Source organism: Hippocampus guttulatus, chromosome 4 (assembly GCF_054856545.1).
Source record: "Hippocampus guttulatus isolate MCC_2025c chromosome 4, RoL_Hgut_1.0, whole genome shotgun sequence".
In the NCBI taxonomy this organism is placed as follows: domain Eukaryota; kingdom Metazoa; phylum Chordata; class Actinopteri; order Syngnathiformes; family Syngnathidae; genus Hippocampus; species Hippocampus guttulatus.
Genome location: NC_141264.1, coordinates 12,466,972 through 12,492,143, shown reverse-complemented (window position 1 = coordinate 12,492,143; position 25,172 = coordinate 12,466,972). Strand labels below are relative to the sequence as shown.

At 40.1% G+C, this 25,172-nt stretch overlaps 3 protein-coding genes across 4 annotated transcripts in view; 1 reads left to right on the top strand and 2 right to left on the bottom strand.

The window, feature by feature from the left end:
* The window catches only part of cecr2 (CECR2 histone acetyl-lysine reader), a 42,802-nt gene extending 37,797 nt beyond the window's left edge, over positions 1-5,005 (bottom strand). The window contains exon 1 of the mRNA XM_086109326.1: positions 4,766-5,005. Coding sequence (XP_085965452.1) covers positions 4,766-4,885 — 120 coding nt within the window. The 5' untranslated portion in view covers positions 4,886-5,005. The remainder of the gene's footprint in view (positions 1-4,765) is intronic.
* A 4,950-nt stretch (positions 5,006-9,955) lies between these two features.
* On the top strand, positions 9,956-21,077 carry slc25a18 (solute carrier family 25 member 18). The gene is made up of 10 exons (XM_086110312.1): positions 9,956-10,079; positions 10,919-11,346; positions 11,664-11,786; positions 14,258-14,313; positions 14,507-14,597; positions 15,467-15,582; positions 15,718-15,904; positions 16,733-16,905; positions 18,957-19,032; positions 19,106-21,077. The coding sequence occupies exons 2-10, from the start codon at positions 11,327-11,329 to the stop codon at positions 19,245-19,247; spliced, it is 984 nt and encodes a 327-aa protein (XP_085966438.1). The 5' UTR covers positions 9,956-10,079; positions 10,919-11,326; the 3' UTR covers positions 19,248-21,077.
* Positions 20,151-25,053, bottom strand: atp6v1e1a (ATPase H+ transporting V1 subunit E1a). 2 transcript variants are annotated; one of them, XM_086110313.1, is made up of 9 exons: positions 24,898-25,053; positions 24,615-24,680; positions 24,386-24,495; positions 22,824-22,890; positions 22,577-22,666; positions 21,837-21,905; positions 21,644-21,738; positions 21,427-21,514; positions 20,151-20,496 (listed from the first exon to the last, which is right to left on the bottom strand). In XM_086110313.1, the coding sequence occupies exons 1-9, from the start codon at positions 24,928-24,930 to the stop codon at positions 20,434-20,436; spliced, it is 681 nt and encodes a 226-aa protein (XP_085966439.1). In that variant the 5' UTR covers positions 24,931-25,053; the 3' UTR covers positions 20,151-20,433. The 2 variants fall into 2 exon arrangements, with proteins under 2 accessions (XP_085966439.1, XP_085966440.1); XM_086110314.1 differs by lacking the exon at positions 24,898-25,053 and adding an exon at positions 24,040-24,073 and having other exon boundaries at positions 24,615-24,684.
* Between the last annotated feature and the right edge of the window lie 119 nt (positions 25,054-25,172).

Below are 25,172 nucleotides of genomic sequence, written 5' to 3'. Positions count from 1 at the left end.
GGCAGAGTACATAGCAAAAGCAATTTACAGCCATAGTTGCGTCCATTTTGCGCTAGTGCTCCTGTCAAGAACACAAATTACCACCAATTGCATCAGGAAAGAGAGAGGCAGTGATTGCAACAATGATGAGACTCGACATTTGACCGATCTGAATGAATCGCTTCGACCTGCACTTGCAGAACATGTCGTCCAAGTGATACGAGTTGGGAACAAGCAAAAAGTTAAATAAATAAATACAAATTTTAAAGGAAAAACAAAAGGATTCCAAAGCTTCACTTGAAGGTGGATATGTTGTTGAAATAAAACTTTGTGGCACAATCCTGCTATTCATTAGATAGGAATCTGTCTAGACCAGGCATGTCCAGCTTCATTCCTTGAGGGCCGCTGTCCTGCCTGTTTTAGATGTGGCCCTACTGCAACACATTCAAATGATCAGCTAATCACGATCAACGATCCTATGATACATTTGGGATGGAAAGAGGTGGGTTGAGCTCAGTGGTCCTCCAAAATCAAATTTTGCTTGTGGGCCCCAATTTGGTCAGGTCAGAATCAAAAATGTGAATTCTTTCTCCAAGTGAGTGAAGACATCCATCCAAGCATTTTCTGTTACACTTAAAAACGTCATTGTCCCACTGGTACTAATCCATTGGCCTTGTAGACAACAGAAACAAAGACCCACTAACAGGCAGATTGCACACTCATTCATCAAATCTAACATGACCAAACTATACACAAACACTGGGCTTCATAAGAAAGAAAATGAATAATGAACAAATAAATAAATAAATAAATAACCAACCCCTCTTCAGATGCAGCAGCTAGCATCCAGTCAGAGTGAAAATCCTCCACCTTTCAGGGGGAAGGGAAAGAAATACCCACCATCTGGGGTTTAGTCATGGTAATGCCAGGGGCTGGGGCTTAGTGATGGGGAAAGAGAATAGGATCCGGGAGAGGTTCTGTTAGTGCTATGGGTAGCTGGTCAAGTGGTGACAACGTGTGTGGACATTGAGTGAGGTGCACGAAGGCAACCCTATAGATGACAAAATATAAAGTAATAAAATGTGTGTATGGTTGGATAAATGCATCCAACATTGCATAAAAAATTGTTTCAGTAGCAAGAAATGAAATGAATAGTGAATGAATTGAAAGCCAATGCTGCCTCCAATGCTTAAACGATCGACTGAAATGCTCCGCTTGGTACCAGACTGACTGCACCGGTCAGATTTGGTAAGTACGTCTAAAAGGCAGAACTTACAAACAGTACAAATGCCCAGCTAATAACATAAACAGCATATACAAACATGCATATACACAGAGTATATGTTCATGTAGACTGCTTAGATTTTTTTTATATATCCTGTAGCATACATTTTCCTTAGGTGCCCCTAAAATGCAGCTGTTTGTTCATAAATATTTTTTCTTTCAAAAAAAATAAAATAAATAAATAAATAAAATCGGCCGTCCTAAGATGGCAAGGATAAAATTGTTGACTTAGACAATGCTGGAATTGGCTACAAAACCATCAGCCAACCATGGCTCAGTTGGCTTGGTTTACTTTCAAATGTTGCTTGTACCAAACTTGAGTGCCATCACGCACAGTGTGAGGGCAACATCTATAATCCCGGCACACTCACACCAGCCAAAGGCAATGTCAATCTCTCCTCACTCACTAACAATTATGCTTCATTCATGTGCAAGAGGAGGGAAATAGAACTTTGCACCTCCTCTATGGAAAGCGCCATTTATGTATGTGGTGTATTTTGGATGGATGTGAAGATTTTGTTTGGTTATGTATATTTTGTGCACAGCGCTTTGGCAGCTGTGACTGTTGTGAGAGCTCTATATAAATAGAGTTGAGTTGATTCATTTAACATAATTTACAATTAGAATCATCCACCCGCTCTTGTGCATATAAAGGGGGACATAAGTGATAGTCATTGTAGAGTGTGTCATTTGTGACAGTGGCCAAACCGGCTTCACCTGTTGCAGGGATGTGGCGTTAAATCTGTTTCCTTTGACAGTGGAACCTTGATTGAACAGATTTTGAATTTAACATACAGAAAATAGTGTTTAGTCTACAGGTGTAACAATTAATCAAGAATCAAATTATTGGTCATTGCTTACACTTAATAATCAAATCATTAGGAATGAACTGACTAGTTGCCTTGTTTATTTGAACAGTGTCCAGAAGACTCAGAATTTCACATTTCTTTGGTCCACTCAGGTCTCGTTCATCTGACTGATGTGTCACTAAATGCCAAATAGGCACCCCGTACGGACAGCGGTCTATTTCCAATCGCCTGTGGAGCTACAAAATCGTGAAGAGTAATAGTGTTAGTTTTATATTTGACTAAAGGACATTTGTGGTGATAGTAATAATTCAGCCACCGAGACAGTTCATTAAATAAGCGTGACAATGACGTGGCATCATCTTGAGGAGATGAAATGAGGAGATCGAGGAGCATTGTCTCATTTACACCACTTTTTTTTACCTACACTCAACTCTGTCCTTTTTTAAACTTTTTATTTATTCGAATATATTCGTCAGCGGTAATATTTCTATATTCACTAATTTCAGCATATGTTTATTTCAGGGTGGCACTGTGGTCAACAGGTTGGCACGTCATCACAGTCATGGTTTCGTTTCAGGGCCCCAGCCTTCCTGTGTGAAGTTTGCAACAACAAAAAAAAGCGACTTGAGTATCACGCTCTGCAGTGTGGGCATAGCCAAAAAACCTGTACAGCTCGGTTGGGAAAAAAATAAGGGGTTGTGATTGTCGATATGGGGTGAAAACATTTTTTGACGATTTTCTGGGGACCCCAAGCATGCTGGGAGGCCCCTGTGAAGCCACTGCAGAAATTACAGCGCAAGAGTGTGTGAGAGAGAGAGAGAGAGAGAGAGAGAGAGAGAGAGAGAGAGAGAGAGAGAGAGAGAGAGAGAGAGAGACAGAGAGAGAGAGAGACAGAGAGACAGAGAGACAGAGAGACAGAGAGACAGAGAGACAGACTCAAAGATGGCAATCAGGATGAAACATGCTGGCCCATGTTCTATTTTAATAATGAAATGTATGTCTTTTGGGGAAATGTCAGATGCATCCCTCAACAATAAAATTGGATCCAAATGCTTGCCAGAGGAGATGTGTAGAAGACTGCGACGGAGTGCTAAAATGCATTAAGGGGAGAGATCGTGACAGCGACGACGAAATGGGACAAGAGAATAGGACCAATAATCTGTGTTACTCGCCACGAAAAAAAAAACTATTGGTTGCTAGAAAACTACAGTTGTTTGCTTATGTACTTTGAAAGTCAGCTAAGAGCATCCGTGAGTAAAGTTATATACACTGCGAGTGTGAGATTTAGATGTCAGTGACAGTGCATACTTTAATTAGAAAGGCATATTTTGTTATGTATGACTGTTTTCATTCTTGTCTTATGTACAATTTGTTTTAGCTGTGGTTGTTTAAGTGCTGCAGAAATAAAAGCTGAGTTGAAAATGTAAAATACAGTACAACAGCACCCTGCAATAGGAGATTGAAAAGATATGTACGATTGTCTACAGGCATATAGACAGTCTCCCTTCAGTTCAGTCATGTCCAACATTAAAACATGATATGTAAATAAAAAAAGTATCACCTTGACCACTTGTGAATTTAGACATCATAAAATGAAGTTTCTACAATTACCTCAATGTGGAATGGCGGGTGTTTGGTATGCACGTACGCTGTGCTTAGTGAGTCACTGTGACGCATGACGAATAGTTAAACTGAGCATTTCTTCAAAGAAGCTTAAATTGGCGTTTCCACCCTGCTAGCTGTGAGATGATTGGGCAATAAAGGCATTTTAGGGTAACCGGAAAATTTTACTTGAAGTCAGTGCCATGCAATCAATTGTCACCATTGACTCATCACGCAGTAATCGCTGCTTGTGACAGACGGGCATAACAACTTTCAATAAATACATAAAGTGGCAAATCTAGTCGTATACTGTAGTTTCCAAGCTGTAGACATTTCGGAATTAACGCATTGTGTTTCAGCTCAAAGCGGTACTGTATTAGCAAGCACACTTTGAAGCAACTCTTTTCACTCACTCACAAACGGGGGGAGCAAACAATGCCCGAGAAGCATCTGCGTCTCGCTCCCCAAGCCAGATGGCTGACGACTCCAAGACAATAAACTGCCAAACCCACGCCATGAACTTAACTTAATGTGACAAACAATACACAACAAAGCAGAGGAAACTTATTGAATACACCCCATATTATCGTTATCACACTTCTATGTCAAACTTCTAACTTTTGAAGTTTCATTTTGTATCACAAGGACAATATCGTCCCCAAATGGTCATATTGCAATTGAGTTTATGTGAAGTATGAACGATTTCTTGAGTGAATGGACAATGAGGAGCGTCGGTCTTTTAGAATATCAATTCAAGGTACTCTATATTCAACATAGAGTAACAAGCAACTACAACCTCATTGTTAACAGTCTTAATTCATTCGATCTCAATTCGGTCTCTCGGGTTACCTTTATTGACGATCGATTAACAGGTTAATTTAAATTTTAGCGTTGCTAATCAGTTAGCTAGGTTGTTGCGGAGTAGTAACTAACGTTAAAGGGTGGAAGTTCAAAGAGCATAGCTCAATTGGTTAGTAGTTCGTAAAACACCTTAGCAGAGCGAACATAGAGAAAAGCTGACACAAACAACATTTCATTTATACAATAAGGAATGGTGGTGTTACTACCGTTAAAGACACGATTTTATTTACCTCGATTTCAAAGTCGGGAAGGTTGAACGCTGCCCTGAATAGCGAACAGAAGTGGGCTATGGCGGGCACTTCCCACCAAGACTGGACTTCTTCCACAGAAACTGTACATCCCTGGGACATTTTCAGACTGGACAAATTGTGTCACGTTTGTTTCTCACATTTGAAAGCGGTTTAAGGTTCAAAAGTTCAATGAAACACTTCCGATAAAACTTGCTCGCTCAGGCTGACTGGCTCGGCTGCCATAGCGATTCGCCGGGCTCTTCAATCTGTTTCAATCAGTCCCAGCGGAGTTGAACAGATGGGCTGGGCCATACCATTATTCGTCAGAGAGGGGAGAAGGGACACTTGGTGTTAGAGTTACTACTACAAATAAACAAACCTATTAAGGCTTATTCCAATATAATACCGTTCTAATGCACTTTTCTAAATCTTTATTTGATTTTGGTGGTTGAAGACACAAATTTATAGGAGCAGAAAAAGTATATTATTTTTAAATCCCTATTGGTCTTGATTGTGCGACCTTCGTTTAAAGGGAATGTTTTGAACGGTGAAATAACGATTAAAGTGTGGATAATTGCTTTGTGTCAAGTAATTATTTCTGAGTTTAATTAAAAATAATTGATTAGTGTAGTATTTGTTTTTTCTTTCAATGTTTTTAATGTCGTTCTTCACATGAAGACAAGTACAACAAGAATACTGTAATAACCACGAAACCAATGTTAAAAACGATCCTAATCCTCCAACACGCCTGTGATCTTATTTGGATTTCGTAAACAACATCCCGTCAAAGGCTTTGGCCATTATACAACATAGGGGCTCCCCCTATCGTACTAAACACAAACCGCATGCACTTTGGAAAATTACGATCACAATTGCAATCGATTCCAGACCAGTATGCAGCGAGAGATAATTAGGGGCACCTATTCAATTATGTTCTGCATGCATGTCCCGGGCCTGGGTGGGTTTTCCCCGGGTACTCCGGTTTCCTCCCACATTCCAAATACATGCATGGCAGGCTGATTGAACACTCTAAATTATGATTTAAGTGAACGCTGGAGCGTCCGGCTGGTGCTGCTCACCCTCACTGTGGTTTTATTGTTCTTGTTCCTGATTGTAAAGTGTCCTTGAGTGTTTTGAAAGGCACTTATAAATAAAATGTATTATTATTATTATTATAAATCGTCCCTAGGTGTGAGTGTGAGTGTGGATGGTTGTTCGTCTCTGTGTGCCCTGCGATTGGTTGGCAACCAATTCAGGGTGTCCCCCGCCTACTGCCCGAAGACAGCTGAGATAGGCTCCCGCAACCCTCGTGAGGATAAGCGATCGGAAAATGAATGAATGAATGAATATATACATATATATATATATATATATATATATATATATATATATATATATATATATATATATATATATATATGTATATATATATAAGATAAAAAAGATAAGATAAGATAAGAAAACCTTTATTAGTCTCGCAATGGAGAAATTCCCAATTCACAGCAGCAAAGTTATGAAAGGAAGAAGTAGAACAACAAAATATAGGAGCTGCTGCAAAGGCAGCCACTCTCGCTGCGCCATTTTTAAGTCAAAATAACAAAAATAACACAACACAACACATAGGACACAGACAGTCGTGCAATCTTCACCACTTTTCTGCATACACTTTGTTGTCTGAAGCAGTTATAGATGAAAGAGGAAAGGATCAAAGTGTCCTTTCACCAGTGGATCAGAGACGTCATGCTGAAAATGTGCACACGTCTGCTACAAGCTAAGTTTTGAAAGCAAACACGAAGCTATAGCGTCCATTGACGAAAAGAGATTCGTTCACTTCTCCTGTCCCACGTAATCCGCTTCAAACTCCAAGCCGCGACTCCCAGTTCCAAATCCGCATCTTGGGCGCCATCTTGACTTCCAGTGTGTGTGTGTGTGTGTGTATATATATATATATATATATATATATATATATATATATATATATATATATATATATATATATATATATATAGGCCGCCCTATATATATATATATAGGGCGGCCCGGTAGTCCAGTGGTTAGCACGTCGGCTTCACAGTGCGGAGGTACCGGGTTATATATATATATATATATATATATATATATATATATAGAGAGAGAGAGAGAGAGAGAGAGAGAGAGAGAGAGAGAGAGAGAGAGAGAGAGAGAGAGAGAGAGAGAGAGATTATATAATATGTCTATACCTGTAATGTACATTGATAATCACTTAGCGCTCTTCCATTAGGTGTGCAGAAGACACAATAAACCTGTGTATCCATCTGTTGTTATTCATACAACAGAATAAAATCAGGGCTCCCTACGAGTATGTCAGCTTTGTGTCAATTTGTAATTCATCTATCCACCCATCCATTTTCTAATCCATTTATCCTCAGATGGGTCACGGACATGCTGGAGCCTAACCCAGCTGTCTTTGGTGAGGAAGGCCGAAGCTGGAATCGAACCTTGCACAACTGTACTGTGAGGCGGACGTGCTAACCAGTCGTCCAATGTGCCGCCCCAGTTTCTGATTCAATTACCAAAAAATACTTAAAACAATACTTAAATAATACTGGTATTGTATAAGTATTTTTTTGGTAATTGAACAATACAATACAAAACAATACTTAAATAATACCGGTATTGTTTGAGATTTTCTCATGTAAAATTGGTGCCCTGAGTCAATAAACCTTGGCAAACAGACTTAAACAATTACAACAACCTTGGTTTCATAAATATCATTTATTGGTCTGAACTTTATTCCGGCATACAGGTTTGTGCAGGAGTAGCTCATCCATGGAGAGATGTAAGTCTGCTTCCTGGCTACTGTCAAGGTGCTCTTGAGCAAGGCACGACTCCACTTCCCGAGCTTTAGAGGTGCAGCACTGTTTGAATAGCCCTACTTCCTAGTCATCTTATGTGCTTGAATGCTAGTCTACATCACTGCGAGTGTCCAATTTGGTTTTCTGTGGCAGGGGCGTGCAGAGGGCGGGGTAGTTTCATCAAGCTGCGACCGTTAACTCTCAATGGAACTGTACATAGCCAGGTGTGAAGCTGTTGGGATGAAAATCAGCACCTTCAATGAATATCATTAATTAGGTATAACAACATTTATTTACAACATTATTGATATTAATTTGAACAAATATGTTATTTCAAAATTGAGTAGCAAACTGTAGAAGCCCTTTATATTGATGAAGTATCCCAAAGTACCTCTCTGATTCAAAAAGGTCTGTGGCCCCTGGTCAAGAGGCATTAGCAAATAATTCTAGAGCAAAGTAGACAATTGTAAGTATTCACTAATTTGTAATGCCATATAACCGTGATGTCTCACGTAATAAGCATTCATATTCAGAAAACTTGAGCTCGAGGACCATGTACATTGCACAGTAGACCTATAACATTTCAAAAGAGGAAGACTGACAATACTGCTATCATGCCATTTAACTTGAAACGCAAGATATAATTTGCTATTTTAAAAAATATCAGGACCGAGTACTGCCTTTAAGTACTGTCTTTAAACGTGCATACAATGGTCACACTGAATCTTACATTAAAGGACAAATGCACAAACTCAAGCAAGAGTAACAAATTCACAAAATAGCCTCAAAACACCTTGGCATGCTGTGGCTATAAAAAGTCTACTCACCCGTGCTCAAATGTACACTATTTTCCCCCTGGAATGGAATGAAAAAAAAAATGGAGCTTGTCTTACTTGGGGAGATTTCCTTGGTTAATCCACCAAATTATTAATTTTTGCTGTTTGGGAATTCGATGCCATGATAGAAGAAAAAAAGTTCACATGATTCTCAAAGTCTTTGTATCGAAGATTATGAATGTTACCCTCAATATTACCATGGAGCAACTGACGAAACAATATTATGTTACATCTTACTTATTTAAAGTCTGGTAGGAAGAGTTTTTTATTTTTTATATTCAGGAAAACAGGTGGGGGCACGGTGGGCGACTGGTTAGCACGTTCTTCTCACAGTGCAGAGGTGCAGGGTTTGATTCCGGCTCCGGCCTTCCTGTGTGGATTTTTCATGTTCTCCCTGTGCCTGCGTGGGATTTCTCTGGCTGTATTCGGGTTTCCTCCCACATTCCAAAAACATGCTTGGCAGGTTAATGGAATCCTCTAAATTGTGCTTAGGTGTGAGTGTGAGAGCGAATGGTTGTTCGTCGATGTGCAATTGGCTGGCAACCAGTTCAGCGTGTAACCTGCCTACTGCCGGAGGACAGATGGGATAGACTCCAGAACGCATGCGACCCTCGTGAGGATAAACGGGTTAGAAAATGGATGGGTGGATGGAAAATAAGTTTAAATTGGAAAAACTGCACACAGTTTGATAGCCCTAAAGGGCCAAAGCAGCTCGGCACAACAGCAGTGGTTGTGGTCATCAGAGTCATCCTTGCAGCCACATTTCTTGTCTTTGTATCCTTTGGGATCATCTTTCCTTAATTAATGACGCTCGACAACAAAAGCAAAGCGAAAACATGACAATCCGGGAATGGTGCTCAAAGTATACAGTACAGTACATTGGTCAGGGGAGAAGATACAAACACATCATCTTTAACAGAAACGCCACTTAGAGAAGCATCTCTTTTTCACCACGAATCAATAGATCAGTGGGGGAAAAAGTTATTTGAGGGCAACGAGTGGTTGCTGTAGTCAGCACATGCTTTTTTGGGGTCCTTTTTGCCCATTCTAAACGTAGAGCAATCCATCTAAAACCTACGAACCCCTCAACTTACATTTGTTTGTTTTCTTCTTCTTTTTTTTGCAAGTGCAATTTTTAATGTTTTTCCTCTCCTAATTCTGTAACAGTCAACATGGTAATCCTCATTGGCATTGCTTTTATGTTGGCGATACATAGACTGTAAATGTGGGGACACTTGTGACGGCTGATTCGTTGCAGACTGGGATATTATGTAATGCAGAGGCCAATGACTAAACGTGCTAATTACAATGCTTCAGCCCATCTTTGTCTTTGCTTTGCCCGTCAGCTAAAAACTAACTTCTCGAAAGTGAATTGTTGAGATGGAATTCAGTTGTGTGCGTTGGCTTCTAACGGTACATGGGTGTACATATCTCAGTTGTGTGAACGCAGTTACTGAGATAGTGTGTCTCACACCAAATCGCCACGAGAGGGAGGGACTTTAGCCACTGAGACAATGCTTGTGTTTGTGCAACGACTGGCTCTCTCAGCTTGCTCTCGCTTGGTTACTGCTGATGCACGCCTGGTTGAAGGGAGGGGAAAGTAGACAGCTTGATCCAGCCTGTGTGTGGGATGCACCCGCGGAGGTAAGGATCCTCTTCTCCTCACTGTACTGGAAGAAAATAAAATTGTGCGCTCGGTTGTCAGACTACGCAAAATAAAGTGTAGCGTGGATCTTGTAGATAGAGGTTGTCGAGGGGTGAGCCAGTCCTCTCTGTTTTGTTTTAGCGGGGTAACTACTCGCTCCGAATGTGTGAATGGAGCCGGGCTGAAAGAAAGGTGCAGAGAAAGAGGCTCAGGGAAAAGCATGTGCAGAATGTGGCTGGGATCCGGCAATAAAAACAACAGAGTTAGGAATACAACAAAAAAAAAAAAGGAAAAAAAACATGTCATGATATGTGACAAAGAAATAATGAACATATCAACCTAATCCTTGTTTGGAAATAGTTCACTGTGCCAAAAGAGTAAAGCTATAATGAAGCTTAATGGTGTTAAAAATAGAGGCAGAGTAAAGGCAGAGATTAAGTCAGATTAATTAGAGAGATGAGGCAAGAGGAAGTCAGGGCAGGAGATGGAGGTAAAAAGTGATTACAAAAGAGAAAGAGAATTGCCATATTGCTAACAAAATTGATCCTCAAACATCTTCACCTGTAGGCCTACGGTATATAAACTAGATACAATACAGTCCAAGATCCACATGGCAAGAAAAATACTTTCCGATTAAGGACATTCATTCCTCATTTTGCTCCCTGTGCTGTTTCAGAATACTGTACACTCATCTGTGTTAGAAGGCAGTTCAGAGAGTCTCAGCACGCTCTGTTTTTTTCTGTTAGTCCTGTGATATCTTTCCGTTTGTGTTAAGAATGATTCGATGAGGATTTTGATCTCATGCAATCACATTTTCTGTGTGTGTTTTCCATTCAAGGCAGAAGAGGAGATTTTGTGCAGCGTTGTGAGAGAGAGAGAGAGAGAGAGAGAGAGAGAAGAGAGAGAGAGAGAGAGAGAGAGAGAGAGAGAGAGAGAGAGAGAGAGAGAGAGAGAGAGAGAGAGAGAGCAAAAAGGAGAGGGGCTGGCCTCGAAACAGACCCGTCATTGCTGGTTTTGGCCATAGCAGAAAAAAGGCGTCCACCAGTGAGAGGAAAAAAGAGCAGTCCACTGGTAACACAGTCAAAGACCCAGTGAGCTGCATTAGTGTTATTGAGTGGGAAAGGCGAAGTGTGAACTGACCATTTGGAGCTCAGTGCCAAATTGTGGAAGAGGAGAGGAAGAAGAGGAGGAAGTAGGTGGAGGACAACGAGGGGAGTTGTGGGCCTGGGGCCCAAACACAAACAGGATGACAGAGAACAAAATAAGGTAATCTTTGTTTTGTTAAACATTCCATCTGCGGTTACTCCAGTCGCCGGCCAAACCATTACAGAATAAATTGGTCTGACACAAAAAAAATCAGTTTGACTTTAATCCTGAGTGACCTGTTTCCTCTTCATTTAATTGTGTTTCCTTTTAGCATTTTGATTCGGTGATATAATTTGAAGTCAACTATTGAGACATCTGCAGTTCTACGACAGTCTTAAAAGTTATTCAGGCATGTGCGTGGCTTGGGTTGACAGCTGCGTGTTAATGTCTGTGTGGATGCATGTGTCCCATGTGCCTATATGTTGATCCCTTTGCAGTCTCCCTGCTAAGCTGATTAATGGGGGCGTGGCAGGCCTGGTTGGTGTGACATGTGTATTTCCAATCGATCTGGCCAAAACCCGCCTACAGAACCAACAGGGTGCCCAGGTCTACAAAGGAATGTGAGTATGGCCTCAGAGCAAAACCAGAAAAACAAAAATATGAACTTCCATGTTTTCCTTGTTTCGGCATCCTAAGTGCATAAAAGCATTGTATCACTGTATTAAGTTAGCAACTCATCTAAACAACGACCGCATTGTCACATGAATCACAAGAATCTCATAAAAGGGGCACTTGCAAAACTATAAAGTCACGGCCCATGTTTTTTTTTTCAGGGCTTGATAAAGCTCAATGGAAAATCACGATTATCATGAAATTCCTTAACTTGTTTTGCATGTTTTGGTTTGACGTAACTGAAGTCACTTATGATAAACATTTATTTTAGTAATGGAATATGACCAAAAACAAAAATGTATTATGTGAAAAAATGTGCACTGATGTTCTTATAAGAGCCTGAATTCTCTGTGGGGTGGGCAGCAGCACTGCCTTGTGATGGGTGTGGCTATCCTGTGCTCGGCAGCACAAGACCTAGACCGCAGTTTTCCACTGTGACTCAGAAGTGGAAAACTACCAGAATAACTTATTCCTTTCAAGGCCCAATAATAAAAGTTGGATTGTGTGCTCTCAACTCAACATTAACCAATGACAGTTAAACTGGTTCACAATTGTCCACACACCACAATAGATAATTGCGTGTTTATTTTGAAAGGCGCTTATAAATGAAATGTATTATTATTATTATTATTTTAAAGTGGAGGTCAAGTAAAAAAAAAACCCTCAGAAAACTCTTTACAATAATAGGTTCTATGCACCCATTCTAGTCTAAAAACAGTATTTTGATGAATTAAGCAGCAAAATCCATCCGTTTTTATCCATCTCAGGGTGTGGCCATTTTGCCCCTTGCTGTCGGCTGAAAGTGACATCACAGTGTCCAAGGGTTCAGGTAGTGACTAATTTCGGCTCACCTCATGCAAGGTTCACAAGATGACTTTAAAAGCCATTGACGGTAACCACTGCACCATACTATCACAATGGTCAGACTACACAAATTTAGCCTGATTTTGAGCTGAGAGACGTGTCACAGATAAACGTACTGTCTCATAGCCGATTTTGAGTTGTCTTGAAGTGTCGTAGCCTGTATAGTGTGATATACTCAGCGATTGGTTGTGAGGCGTCTGGGACACCTCTCGACCACGAAAACGAAAGTCTGAAATGTCAGGATTTTTGTTTGTCTTGCCGCATAGTGTGACATGTCCGACGTCATCCTTCGATTGGTTCTTCGGCATTGACCACTAAGAAGACAGTGCCATCCTGCTTATGACGAGAAACTGAACGGGGTACACACAGTCACAATGTGGTGTCGAGTAAAGTGACTTGAACAAAAGTCCATATCACCCTCTCACCACTATCCAGAAACGGGTCCATACTCTGACTCTCTTTTTTTGTCTTTACTTGACATAGAAGCAAAAAACATGCACATAATGCCTCCGTAGGCAGAACTACAGCTGCTTGTCCGGGATCCCATATTGGATGTGCCTATGAAAGGCAGGAGCCTGATTGGAAACGTTAGCTGACATGAATCCACATTTTTTTTTGCGGGGGGCTGGCTTTAACTACAACGCCATTTGAATTTTACTTTTATTGCAGTTGGTGGAATTTAGCACCCAAATGTGCTCAATACATTTTTATTGCACGAAGTCTGACGGTGCATATAAAACTTTTAAAAAGAGTCTTTCATAGTTGTGCTCCGTGTCCAAACTGGAAGTTACATCTTTATTTGAAATGGCAGTGATAAACCAATCAATTTTACTCATCGACAACTGTATACTATTTCTCCTTTTCATCTAATAGCTATACAGTGGAACTTTGTTTTAACTGACCAATCGGGGCTGGAATCTTTCATTAGTGCTGATTATTCATTAAATTGAATAAAAAGAAGTACAGTATGTACTTTTTCAGGCCCTAAAAAGATATACAGTATTAGAACTATTTTTTATTATAATGTTTCATTTACATTTTAGTGCTCTCTAAGATGAGATGCCACTGATTTTAAGGTGTTGCTCTGGCAAGTTTTACTTGTCATTTTCATGTTAAATCTTTAGGCGTTCAGCTTTTTGCCACGTTAGCAGCATTAGCATCTGCTATGCTGCACATTTTTGTCTGTGTGCCTGTGTGTGCATTGAATTAATTATATGTCAGCCAGACCCTTTCCTAAGTCACAAGATCCAATTCCTGTTCTATGGTTAGCATGACATTTTTCCTCTTAGTGTCATTATTTATATGACCACAAAAAAAACACATATCAAAGAGCTCGCAAAAAAAAAAAAAAAGACCCTGAATCATAATTTCTCAGTAAATGAAGCCGGTCACCATTTGACTGAGTCAGATACGACTCCCTGCATGCGGATGTTATTGTTTCACTTTTGAGGCATATTTAAATGTAGGTACGTCTCCAAATTGTATGACTTAGGGGCCACTGCAGTGCACTTTACATTCAAACTAAGGCAATGTTATTTCTCTTTTGTCAAATCAGGTGGGACTGTCTGGCTAAGACAATACGCTCAGATGGCTATTTTGGATGCTACAGAGGTATTATTTGCATTTCCAATGCCTGTGACAAACAAATATACAGCTGTGACTTTCTATACCTTATTGTTTATTGTGACATTGTAATGCATGGTAGTAGAATGTAATAGTAACCACAAGACGATGTGCCTGTTATTCTATTTTTGTGGCTGAGAGGGAAATATTTGTCATTCATTAGCTTGTTTGCCTCCACTAGGTGCAGCAGTCAACCTCACTCTTGTCACACCGGAAAAAGCAATCAAACTGGCAGCTAATGATGCCTTCAGACAAAAGCTCTCCAAAAACGGGTACATTTTCATAACATCCATTTGAATGTACGTTTGTTAACTGTACAAGATTCCTTAAGGGGTGGATATATTTGGAGAATGTTGTCATGATTTTGTAATTGACTTAAATTAAAATAATCAAGATGTGATTGAAAAATTAGACAGAATTATGCTAATTTCGCAGACAACCGTATGCCAGCGGATGTGCGAGGGGGAGGTCTGCGCTGCTGTGGAAGTGGTCACAGCTGATTAATCATGGCCATTTAAAGGGCCCCCTTTTATTCCTTTAAAACATGGCACATAAATTGTCCACAAGAGACTCGGCATAGTGAAAGCACATATACCTCGTCAAGTGGGCATTTGGAAACTGCTCCATGACCACCGCCCATCCCTGTGGCCTGATTTAAAAAATATCATACAATGATTCAGACAATTTGATACCTGCGGTTCACATATAATTAATTAAATACTTCTGACATCCATCACATGTCCGCGAAGTTCAGACTCTGTCTGCCTGTGCCCTGATTAAATTCACCAAAACCTCACACATGGTGCCAGCAGGCCTAAATTTAGACCAATTTTCTGCCACCATACTGAATTGTCACTCCATCAGGCGCATCATAAAGGACAAGCCCTCGCTGCACTGGAATGCCTTGATTGGTGGAAACCAGTCAGCCAAATTAGCAAACGAGCTATGAGCCTTGTGCTGTTACAAAAATCAGGATACGTGGGTCATTGCGCCACGAGGGCAGGTGTGCGCTCCACAAAAATGGAATCCCTGGTGGGAGTAAAATAAACACAGAATTTTTGGTGACTCAAAAATAACAAGAGAAACCTCAAACAGAAGGATGTCTTATGTTTTGTTCATGCTTTTTGTCTTTTGTCATCAGCCACTTGCCCCTATGGGGGGAAGTTCTGGCAGGTTGTGGAGCTGGGACATGTCAGGTGGTGGTCACCACTCCTATGGAAATGCTCAAAATACAACTACAAGATGCAGGGAGGCTGGGTGAGATTTATTGTAATTATTTTATGTTCACTGCGAAATAATACAACCAATGAGGGTCAATAATATTTTTTTCACAAACAAAATGTCTTGTCTATGATACGGATGTAGGCTCACTCAAGTATGATTTCTTATCAGCTGCGCAGAGAAAAGTCTCGACACCAGCTCAGGCTGCTGCTTCGGGTCCTGCTCCATCATTAGTGGCACCACAGCTGCCCCGGCCTAATCCTGCCCTACGGACATCTGCTACTAGCATCACAGTGGAGCTGCTGAGGACCCGAGGCCTTGCTGGTTTATACAGGGGAGCAGGAGCCACCTTAATGAGGTTATACGTGCATGCATGCACACACTGTTCACGACAGCAGCATGATAAAATCAACTTGAAATGATGCCCTTCTCACCATAAAAAAAACTCCCATTCCAGTTGGATAGTTAATCAGTTGTTTACTGACATTATTTTTGATCACAGTTAGTATAAATAAAAGATACATAATCAATTCCCACTAAAGTTTATTTAGTCTAAGTGTGGTGTATTGGCCTAGGCAGACATCATTGAAACTTAGCTCTGGAAACGGGTGCACATCAGGGGATTTACTGTTAACAGTCCACTTGCATTGGGGCCAACTGTGTGTGTGTGTGTGTGCGTGTGTGTTTGAGGAGGGCACAGTGAAAAGAAGCCTGGTGTGTGTGGCACTCTAAAAGACACATTACCTCATCCTATTTGACTGTACTTAATATCATCCAGTATTTTATGAGCTTTCGGTCAAATAAATCTGAGACGTCCTTAGCAGAGGACGCAGAAGCTATGAGTGCCATTCTCATTTGGAAAGGCGAAGGAGCTTTTACCCAAGTCTTCTAAGGGATCGAAAGAATGCATGAATCATTTGCTCCCATTCAACACCCTCATTACTTCGTTGATTGGTTCATTCTCGATTACATAACTGGACAACAGGACTTTGTTGAACAGCATTTCCTGACCCCTCTAATCAACACTGATCAATAGATTCCTCCAGCTATGTCTGGCTGCATGGATGTAACAATGGGAAAGACCACAACTTTTTTCCACTTTTGTCACACCATTCTTCTCATTCCTTTGTCAATGACATGGTTTATCCCTTTTTTGCTCTCACGCTTTCCAAAATATATTTTTCAGGGATGTCCCTTTCTCAATGATTTACTTCCCCTTGTTTGCCAACTTGAACGCACTGGGGAGGGAAAAACATGGAAGTCCAGGTGATGTCCAGGCAAAAGCTCCTTTCTGGCAGTCCTTTGCGGCAGGATGCGCTGCAGGCTCAGTGGCAGCTGTGGCTGTCACACCGCTGGATGGTGAGTGTGAGAGAGATCGTAAATGCTGAGCTATGACAGTGGGTTAGTGTCTCAACTAAAAACTGTCGATTGTAGTAGATATTATTTAACATCAGCACGTCTGGATTTGACATTCCAGTGAGATATTTTATTTATACTCAAATTCCAGTCCTGATTGACATTTTTATATACACTCAGCAGACGCTTTATTAGGTTCAGCTACACAATCTAATGAAAATGTTTGTCTTTCTAAGGACAACAAAAATATTAGTATTGAACCACACATCGAGAGACATCCTTTATTTCAGTTATTCTTACAGTGTGAATATTTATGTGTGTCTGATTATTCTATATTTTGAGGGAATTTATTTATATCTGGATGTGTTAAACAACTCGGGACAGTGCCTCTTGTTTGTAGCCACCCACTTTCAAAATGAGCAAAATATTAAATTCACTTAAAGTAACTAACATTTAATATTTGGTGGCATCATGCTCACTTGCAATAACCACATCAAAACCTGCGAACCATTAACTGTTGCATTATTCATTTGAAATGATTTTCTAGGCCTTTACTGGATCTCCTTTGAGTTCTTGTTTGTTTCTGGGGGGCTCCCGCTTCAGTCTCCTCTGCAGGAGGTGAAACGCATACTTTATTGGGTTGAAGTCCGGTGACTGACTTGGCCAGTCTAAGACCTCCCACTTTCCCCCCACTGATGAAGTCCTTTTTTGCATTCGCACTGTGTTTTGGGTCTTTGTCTTGTTGCAAGATGAAGTGTCACACAATTAGTTTGGATGCATTTTCTGGTAATTCATCTGGAAATTGCTAGACAAAATTATCAGGACCATCAGTCGTTGCATGAACAATAAAGACTCGATAGCACGTTCCAGAAGTAGCCATTCAAGCCCAAGCCATGACATGACCTTCACCATACTTCACAGATGACAACACCTGACAGTTGAACAGGGGTGTGTCGACTTTTTATATCCATTTTATTTAATGATTGCCTTCCCGGGACATACACTGTACTTTCATAGTAGCATTGTAGTTTCAGAAGCAAATACTGTAACAATTGTTGTCTACATAGTACATTATTGTCATTGTGTTTTTTGTGAACTTGAGCTGCTTTTTAACTTTAACTTCACTAATCACAAAAAGTCAGGGATCACATTGACTTCGAGGTGGTATTTCAAGAAAAAACTGAAATGGACTGTAACCTTTACATGTGAACTTAATTTGAGATTTGAATACACTTCCTACTGTTCAATAAGCTAATCAGCAAGATTCACTAGTGCCGAAACCATGACGTTACCAAAATATTTTCTGTTTCAATTAGAATTGGTATTTACATGATGCTCTTCATCATGCTGTTCACATTTTGACATGAAATTAAGATGACACCTAATTAGTTCCACACCACATGGAGGGCTTCAAACAAGAAGTTCGCAGAGGGAAGAGACCACTGAGTTTAGTCTCAGTGGTTGCAACAAAGATAAAAGGAGAAGTGGATTTATTTGGCAATATATTGGTTGTTTCATGGATCAAACAAGGCGACACTGTGGACGTTCACACGCCCGCCTCACAGCGCAGCGGTGCAGAGTTCGATTCCGGCCTTCCTGTGTAGAGTTTGCATGTTCTTCCTGTACCTGCGTGTGTTTTCTCTGGGTACTCCAGTTTCCTCCCACATTCTCAAAAACATGTGTGGCATGTTAATGGAACACTCTAAAGGTGCAAGTGTGAGCGCGGATGGTTGTTGGTCTCTGTGTGCACTGCGATTGGGTGGCAAGGTGTACCGCGCCTACTGCCCGAAGACAGCTGGGATAGGCTCCAGCACGCCCGCGACCCTTGTGGTGATAAGCGGATCAGAAAATGGATGGATCGAACAGTTGTGAATTTTGTCATACGAGTTAGCTCCTTGTTTGAAAAAAAAAAAAAAGGACATGAACATTCAAAAGATTGGAGAAGGTCAAATGAAGTCCACTGGTAAAGGTTAAAGTGCATTCTGGGTTCAGTACGACAGTGGTAGTTGGATTACCGTAGTAATACATCGTCTTTGATTTTGTCACCCGTACAGTGGTAAAAACTCGACTGCAAACACTCCAAAAAGGTGAAGGGGAGGATACCTACCGAGGAATTATTGACTGCACACGGTAACTATTTCCTAATCAGATATTGACTCTGTAATCTCTCGACAGACATTATTTATTGTTTGTATTTCTGTAGGCGCATAATGAGGCGAGAGGGACCATCAGCATTCCTGAAGGGTGCAGCGTGCCGTGCGCTGGTCATTGCCCCTCTTTTCGGCATCGCGCAAGGTGTCTACTTTCTAGGTGTTGGGGAGGCAGTGCTAGCATTGATGGAATAAAATCAATCGGCAGGGATCGTGTTGTATCTGCGCATTTCATTTCATTTTGAGTCAAACTGCGTGTGGACCCAGCAGCTCACGCTCACACCCATGTTATCTGAGATTGTAACATGCAAGCTTTGGGGTTTATTTGGTCAAGGATAGTCCTGTGTACTGTGTCCCAAGGTGTTTTGAGTTTACATCTGGAGTTATTCCTTAACCCAAAAGAGATAATCTTGTTTGGTTACTAAGAAAAATATGCTGTATATTGTTCAGGCTGCAAGCCATATGTTTGGTTGCAAATCTTCTAAAATGATTTCATTGCATAATCATACAGGTTAAAAAAATCGAATGTTCTTTACCTGCCCTGTTATGCATTCTTTGCACTCTATCCATGAGGTCCGAGTTGTAATCTTGGATTCCCTACCTGGATTGGGAAGCGCTGCCTGTCAGTAGGTCGTTTGTTAATCTGATGGTAATGACTTAATCCCTGTATTAGCGTAAAATATATGCACACAGCTCACTTCCGGCCTAAAAGCTACACACGCCCGCCACTGTACTTTGTATTTAAACCTTCTTCACAGCTTCAGAAGGTTTAAAATAAATCCAGAATAATGGGACCAAAAGTTACTTCTGCCTAACAAATCATAAAAGTGTATGGAAAACTAAATAAAAGCCTTATCGTTGTTAGTTTAAAAAAACACACACAAAATGTCTTGGATTTTCTGTGATTTGTGCTGTTGAGGATTTTGGTCCTATTTCATAAAAAAAACAAATGCACACTAAAATATACATCTTTTTTGAAACATGCATTTTAAATGCAATGCTGTAATTTGTATAACGAGGCAAGAGTTTTCACAAAGTAGGTTAAACAGCCCGTGAAAGCAGTTTGTTTACGACTGGTGAATGAAGATGCACACCGACTACTTTGTTGTACTCATTTATTCCTTTGGCTCTTGAATGTTAAGCGCTCCCTCATAATTATAAACATGTTCTTTGTTTGATTGTATATAAATAGTAACACTGTTAATTTCTCTTGGAAAAAACAACAACGCATTTGGCATGTATGCCTGAAAACAGTCCATGGTATACGTCAGTTAAAAGTAAGGCACTTGAGTGGGAATACTTGTCATCAATAGTATTATGCAACATAGCATAGATGAAACCTATTCCACCTTTGTACATGCTGCACCCTTCAAATCCACTGTTAATCTGTGAATTTGCGGTTGGGGTTGGCGCCAAATAAGGACACTCTGATTTCAGGCATCATCTGTTTGGAGGAAAACCAGCAAACAAGTAACACATCACCAAGATGTCCATGATGCATTTGAACAATTACATACAGTATAGAGCAACATACGCTAATCAAATGATCTCATCCTAAACCCATCAAGTTTTTTTTTTTTTTACAACATTGTCGAAAGCACAATGCAGTGTTTTCTAGATTATATTGGTTTATGTGTTCTACACTACCTTGCTGTATTTTATTCCTCATTTTGTATTGATTTTTATATTTTTCTTTTGACCATTTTTCAAACCCTGACCTTGACTGATAGGAAAAATCCCCCAAATAGAATGTATTGTTATTCTTGAAAACATTGACTGGCATATTTTACTATGTCCACACATCAAATTAATTTATACTGATAACCAATGTGTATTCTTCATAAAGTGTTTGTGCAGGATTTGCACTCAAGTGAAGTATAATCATGGATTAAATTTGAAACATACAGTACAAACCAAGTACTATGTAGACTTTTGTGTCTATGCAATTGACAACAACTGTGAGCCTTGTACTGACAGATTTTGATCAGACTTTTAGCAGTCATATCAAATAAATCACTAAAACAGCCCGAGTATGAATGCTTTTAAATTAAAAAAAATCGTTCACTTTGTTCTTTCGGTAACTGTAGTAAGTTTTCTTTTGTTTAGGTACTTTTTTTATATTTCATTTTAAATGTAGTTCAAATCGGGTAAAGCACACTGATTGTTTTCCAATCACAACATAAAGCTGCCTCTCCTTGCCTTGAGGCTGCACGCCACTCCTCTGAAATTGTGTGGAGTGTAGTGCCCTCTCGAGGCCAAACATTGTAATCACTACTGGTGACATTTCATTTGTTTTGAGTACGGTATTGGAATAACGTACTTTTTGTTTTAGCTTTTTTAAGAGATGCTTGTCAACAGACATGACATTATTTACCTGTTGTGCTAGAAGTTCAAGTCTGTTCTCCAAAGTGTTGGATACTTTAATCTTGCCATTGTCATTATACATCTCCACTCCTCCGCAGCTATGAAAACAATCATTCAAATGTCCCCAAAAATGAGAATGATGAATGAAAATAAAAGGCACCCCATATATGAAAATTACAAAGTACGAAATGTAACAGGATAAACATATGTAAATGGTATTTTCTTACATGCTTGACGGCAGAAAATGGTTTGTGTCAATTTTGACAACAATGTTTTTTTTCACAGCCTCTTTGAAGATGGGGATGTTCTTATTCACTGCAGCCTATGAACAAAACGTAAAGAAATGAATCGCTTACTAAAAATCGCCACATTGAAACATTTGTGAATTTGTTCATCCCACCTTTCGCAGCTCAACCTCACCTGAACCATCTCCACATCTTGCTGTCGACAGCAAATGATAACTTTCTCTTCCAGCAGTTGGTAGAAACCCTACACATGACAGGCACAAACTCAAAAAGTGCACAGAGGTGCAAAGGTCACCTAGTTTGCTATTGCAACTGTCACTTTGACCTATGGGTCACAAATGATCATCCTCCACAAAGTCCGCCTAAGAACAAACTGTCTGGACATTCTACAGGTACATTGTGAAGTACAACAGATAGTAACAATTTGATTTCAGCATTCAAGTTTTCATAAATAAAAACCATTCTTGCTGTCTGTGCGATGTATTTACTTTGCTGTTTGAAAAGAAAAAAGTAGATCAGACAGTACAAGTACTACTACTGAAATGTGAATGTGGATACTATATTCTCATTTCTTTCTCGGGGCATTGAAATGAACGCAACTGGACTGCTATGATCCAGTTATTACCAAAATGCATGAACTAATAATCTGGTTGAATTTGATCTTTTTTTCACCATCACGAGCAAAGTCAGATGAAGCCCAAATCCTGAATGTCTGGCGAAATACTCATAAAAGTTCAACCTGTTCAAGATGATGGGATGTGAAATAGAATGTTAGTCAATTAGGAAGTGACCTGACACAAATGGAGCAGCAACCGGTTGTGTTGAGCGTTTATATAACTTGTCTGCTAAAGAGGGTTGCCTCAACAAACACGAGATAAATCAATTGTATTTTTTTTTCTCCACCATATTTTTTACCTGAAGCACAAGCCCTTCCAGCAATGTGGAGTACCTGGCAGGATCTTGCGCAATCGCTGCAAGTCTTTGTCGAGCTTCGACCAACATATCCTGTGACGTGGGGGGCAGAAAAAGTTCAAATGAAATACAGTGCTATGATATTCTGCGGAAGAAATGTTTCACAAATTCATTTTCTGTGCAAGGCGAAGGGATATTTCAATATTTTGATGATATTGGAATATATTGGAGAAACAGCATGACCACTTACCATGATCATGTCATCACGAGCCTTCAGCACTTTCAGTCTTGCTTGGTTCATCAGGTTGGACATCTGGCTGTGGGCCGTGGGAAGAAATGTCATTGATTAATAAGCAAGAGCACCCAAAGACCACCAGACCTTCACCATCCATCACCAGAGAAATCAATGAGTGAGTGAACTTCTCTAATGCTAAATGGCAAGATGAAGTCAAGGTTTATTAAGATCCAAAATTTCTGCAGTAAAAGATCCTATGGTAGCAATTTAGAAGCTACACCGATTAGAAATTTAAATAGTTGCGAAATCTGCAGTTGAGTTTAGCTCCACATGAATCTTGATTTGGCATTAGAGCCTCTGGGTCTGTTATACATTTACCAAATTTAATTCAAATCATATCAGATTAGACAGAGCCGTATTAAGGCAGGAGTGCCCACCCAATCGATTGGGTTGACTGGTAGACTGTAGACTGCTCCAAAGTCAACCGCGAGGGCTGTGTGTGTGCGTGTGTCTTGTGGTGGGGGGTGAGTTGCTTTTTGTGTGTGTATGTGTATATTATTTTATATATATATTGTGTTATTGCACACTACGGCCTAAGCACTTTATCAGTGTCAAAAAATTATATAGAAAAAAAAATGGAAAAAAGGAGGTAACCTGTTAACCTACGGTTGCACGTGACCTGCATCACAGCAAGTTGTTAGCAATCACTTGCAGATAGTCATGTGAGGACTTGAAGGGATTCTGGTGTGGCATTTTAAAATGGTACACACAGGCTAAATGTTCCTGCACTTTAGGCGCTACAGAAGTGCTTCCCTGCTTCTGCCTCCTAGTGTCAGGTTTTCTACTGAAGTAGGCAGGGATTTCCTTTTTCAAATTCAGAGATCTAGCTGTCTTGTTTCTGGGTTATTTTTCTGTTTCTGTTTCAATTATGGCTATGACTCATCGTGGCGTGTGTGGATGTGCGTGTGAGAGAGGAGCAGAGGGAACAATGTGATGTCTAGTCTTTGTAGGACAAGAAAAAGTATTGTGGGTTTGTGAATGCAGGCTGGAATAGGTCTGTGTTTGCAATGTTGACAATCAATTAGTCGGTCGTGGAAATTTGGCTGCTTGAAAAGTAGACCATATGTCAAAAAAGGTAAGGCACTCCTGCATTAAGGACTTTGCAGATGTTTAGATTTTTTTTAATCATCATCATCTGATGTAAATCTAAGAGATTTGGAAGAATACTTACTCAACATTAAAACTCCAAGTTGATACATCAAACACTGTAGATAGGAAGTTATAGGCAAACAAACACACCGATGAAAACAGCGCCCACATACAACAGTTGTGTGGTATTTAAAAACGATATGTCTGTTAATACAATAAATAAGATGTGGGAAACCTTATGAATATCAATTTAGTCATAGTATTTTAAAAGGAGGTCAATGATGGTGTAATGGTTCACGAGCTTGACTTCAGTACAGAAGTTTGGTTTCGATTCCACTGAGTGACGGTGTGAATGTCAGTGTAAATGGTAGTCTGTCTCTATGTGCTTGGAGATAGATTGGCAACCAACCCCCCCCCCCGACACTCACATTTTCTTATGCTGTTCAATCTGCTTTTCCTTCTTCTCATAGTATTCCATAATTTTCACCCTCTGTGTTTGGACCAAACGACCTTTCTCGATATTGAACTCTTCCTCCGCCTGCAATCAGTTCAGCATCACAACTATGTTTATAGGACATTTCGGCAAAAAAAAAAATAAAGATATACATTAGTGAGCGCGTGTGTGTGCATGTGTGTGTGTTGGGTTGGGGGACTTACTCTGGCGTCAATTTCCTCAACCTTTTCATTGGCCTCTTGCTCAATGAAGGCCATCATGTGCTTTATCTGTCACAACCGATAACCAAACAGCCGTCAAATTCATAGTCTGGCCTAGTCTAACTTTTAAAAGTGGATTTGTATATTTTGTTAAGGTAAATTCAAAACGAGAAACGTAATTTGGCTGAATACAACCATATCGGCAGCTCTAACGGCCGTTCACTGTTTTTTACCCTTCATCCAACTTTTACCTTCTGCTCAGTTGATGTCTGATAATCATCGTTACCTGTTTTTGGACATCCGCGTCAGTGAGGGCCATGTTTGCTGCCACTAAAATGAATAATTACCCAAACGCGGTTAAAAAAACAAAACAAAACAAAAAATAAAAACCGAGAACCCGTTTGCCGTACAGTACAACTTGGTGCTTCCGCTACCTTCACGTCAAGTTAATCAAAACAAAACAGAACAATTTCCGGTTTGAGCTTTCAAAGTCAAACAATTGAGTGGCGTATCCTTACAAAAACGGGAAAGAGTAAGCCCTGATCGATGTTATCGCACTGA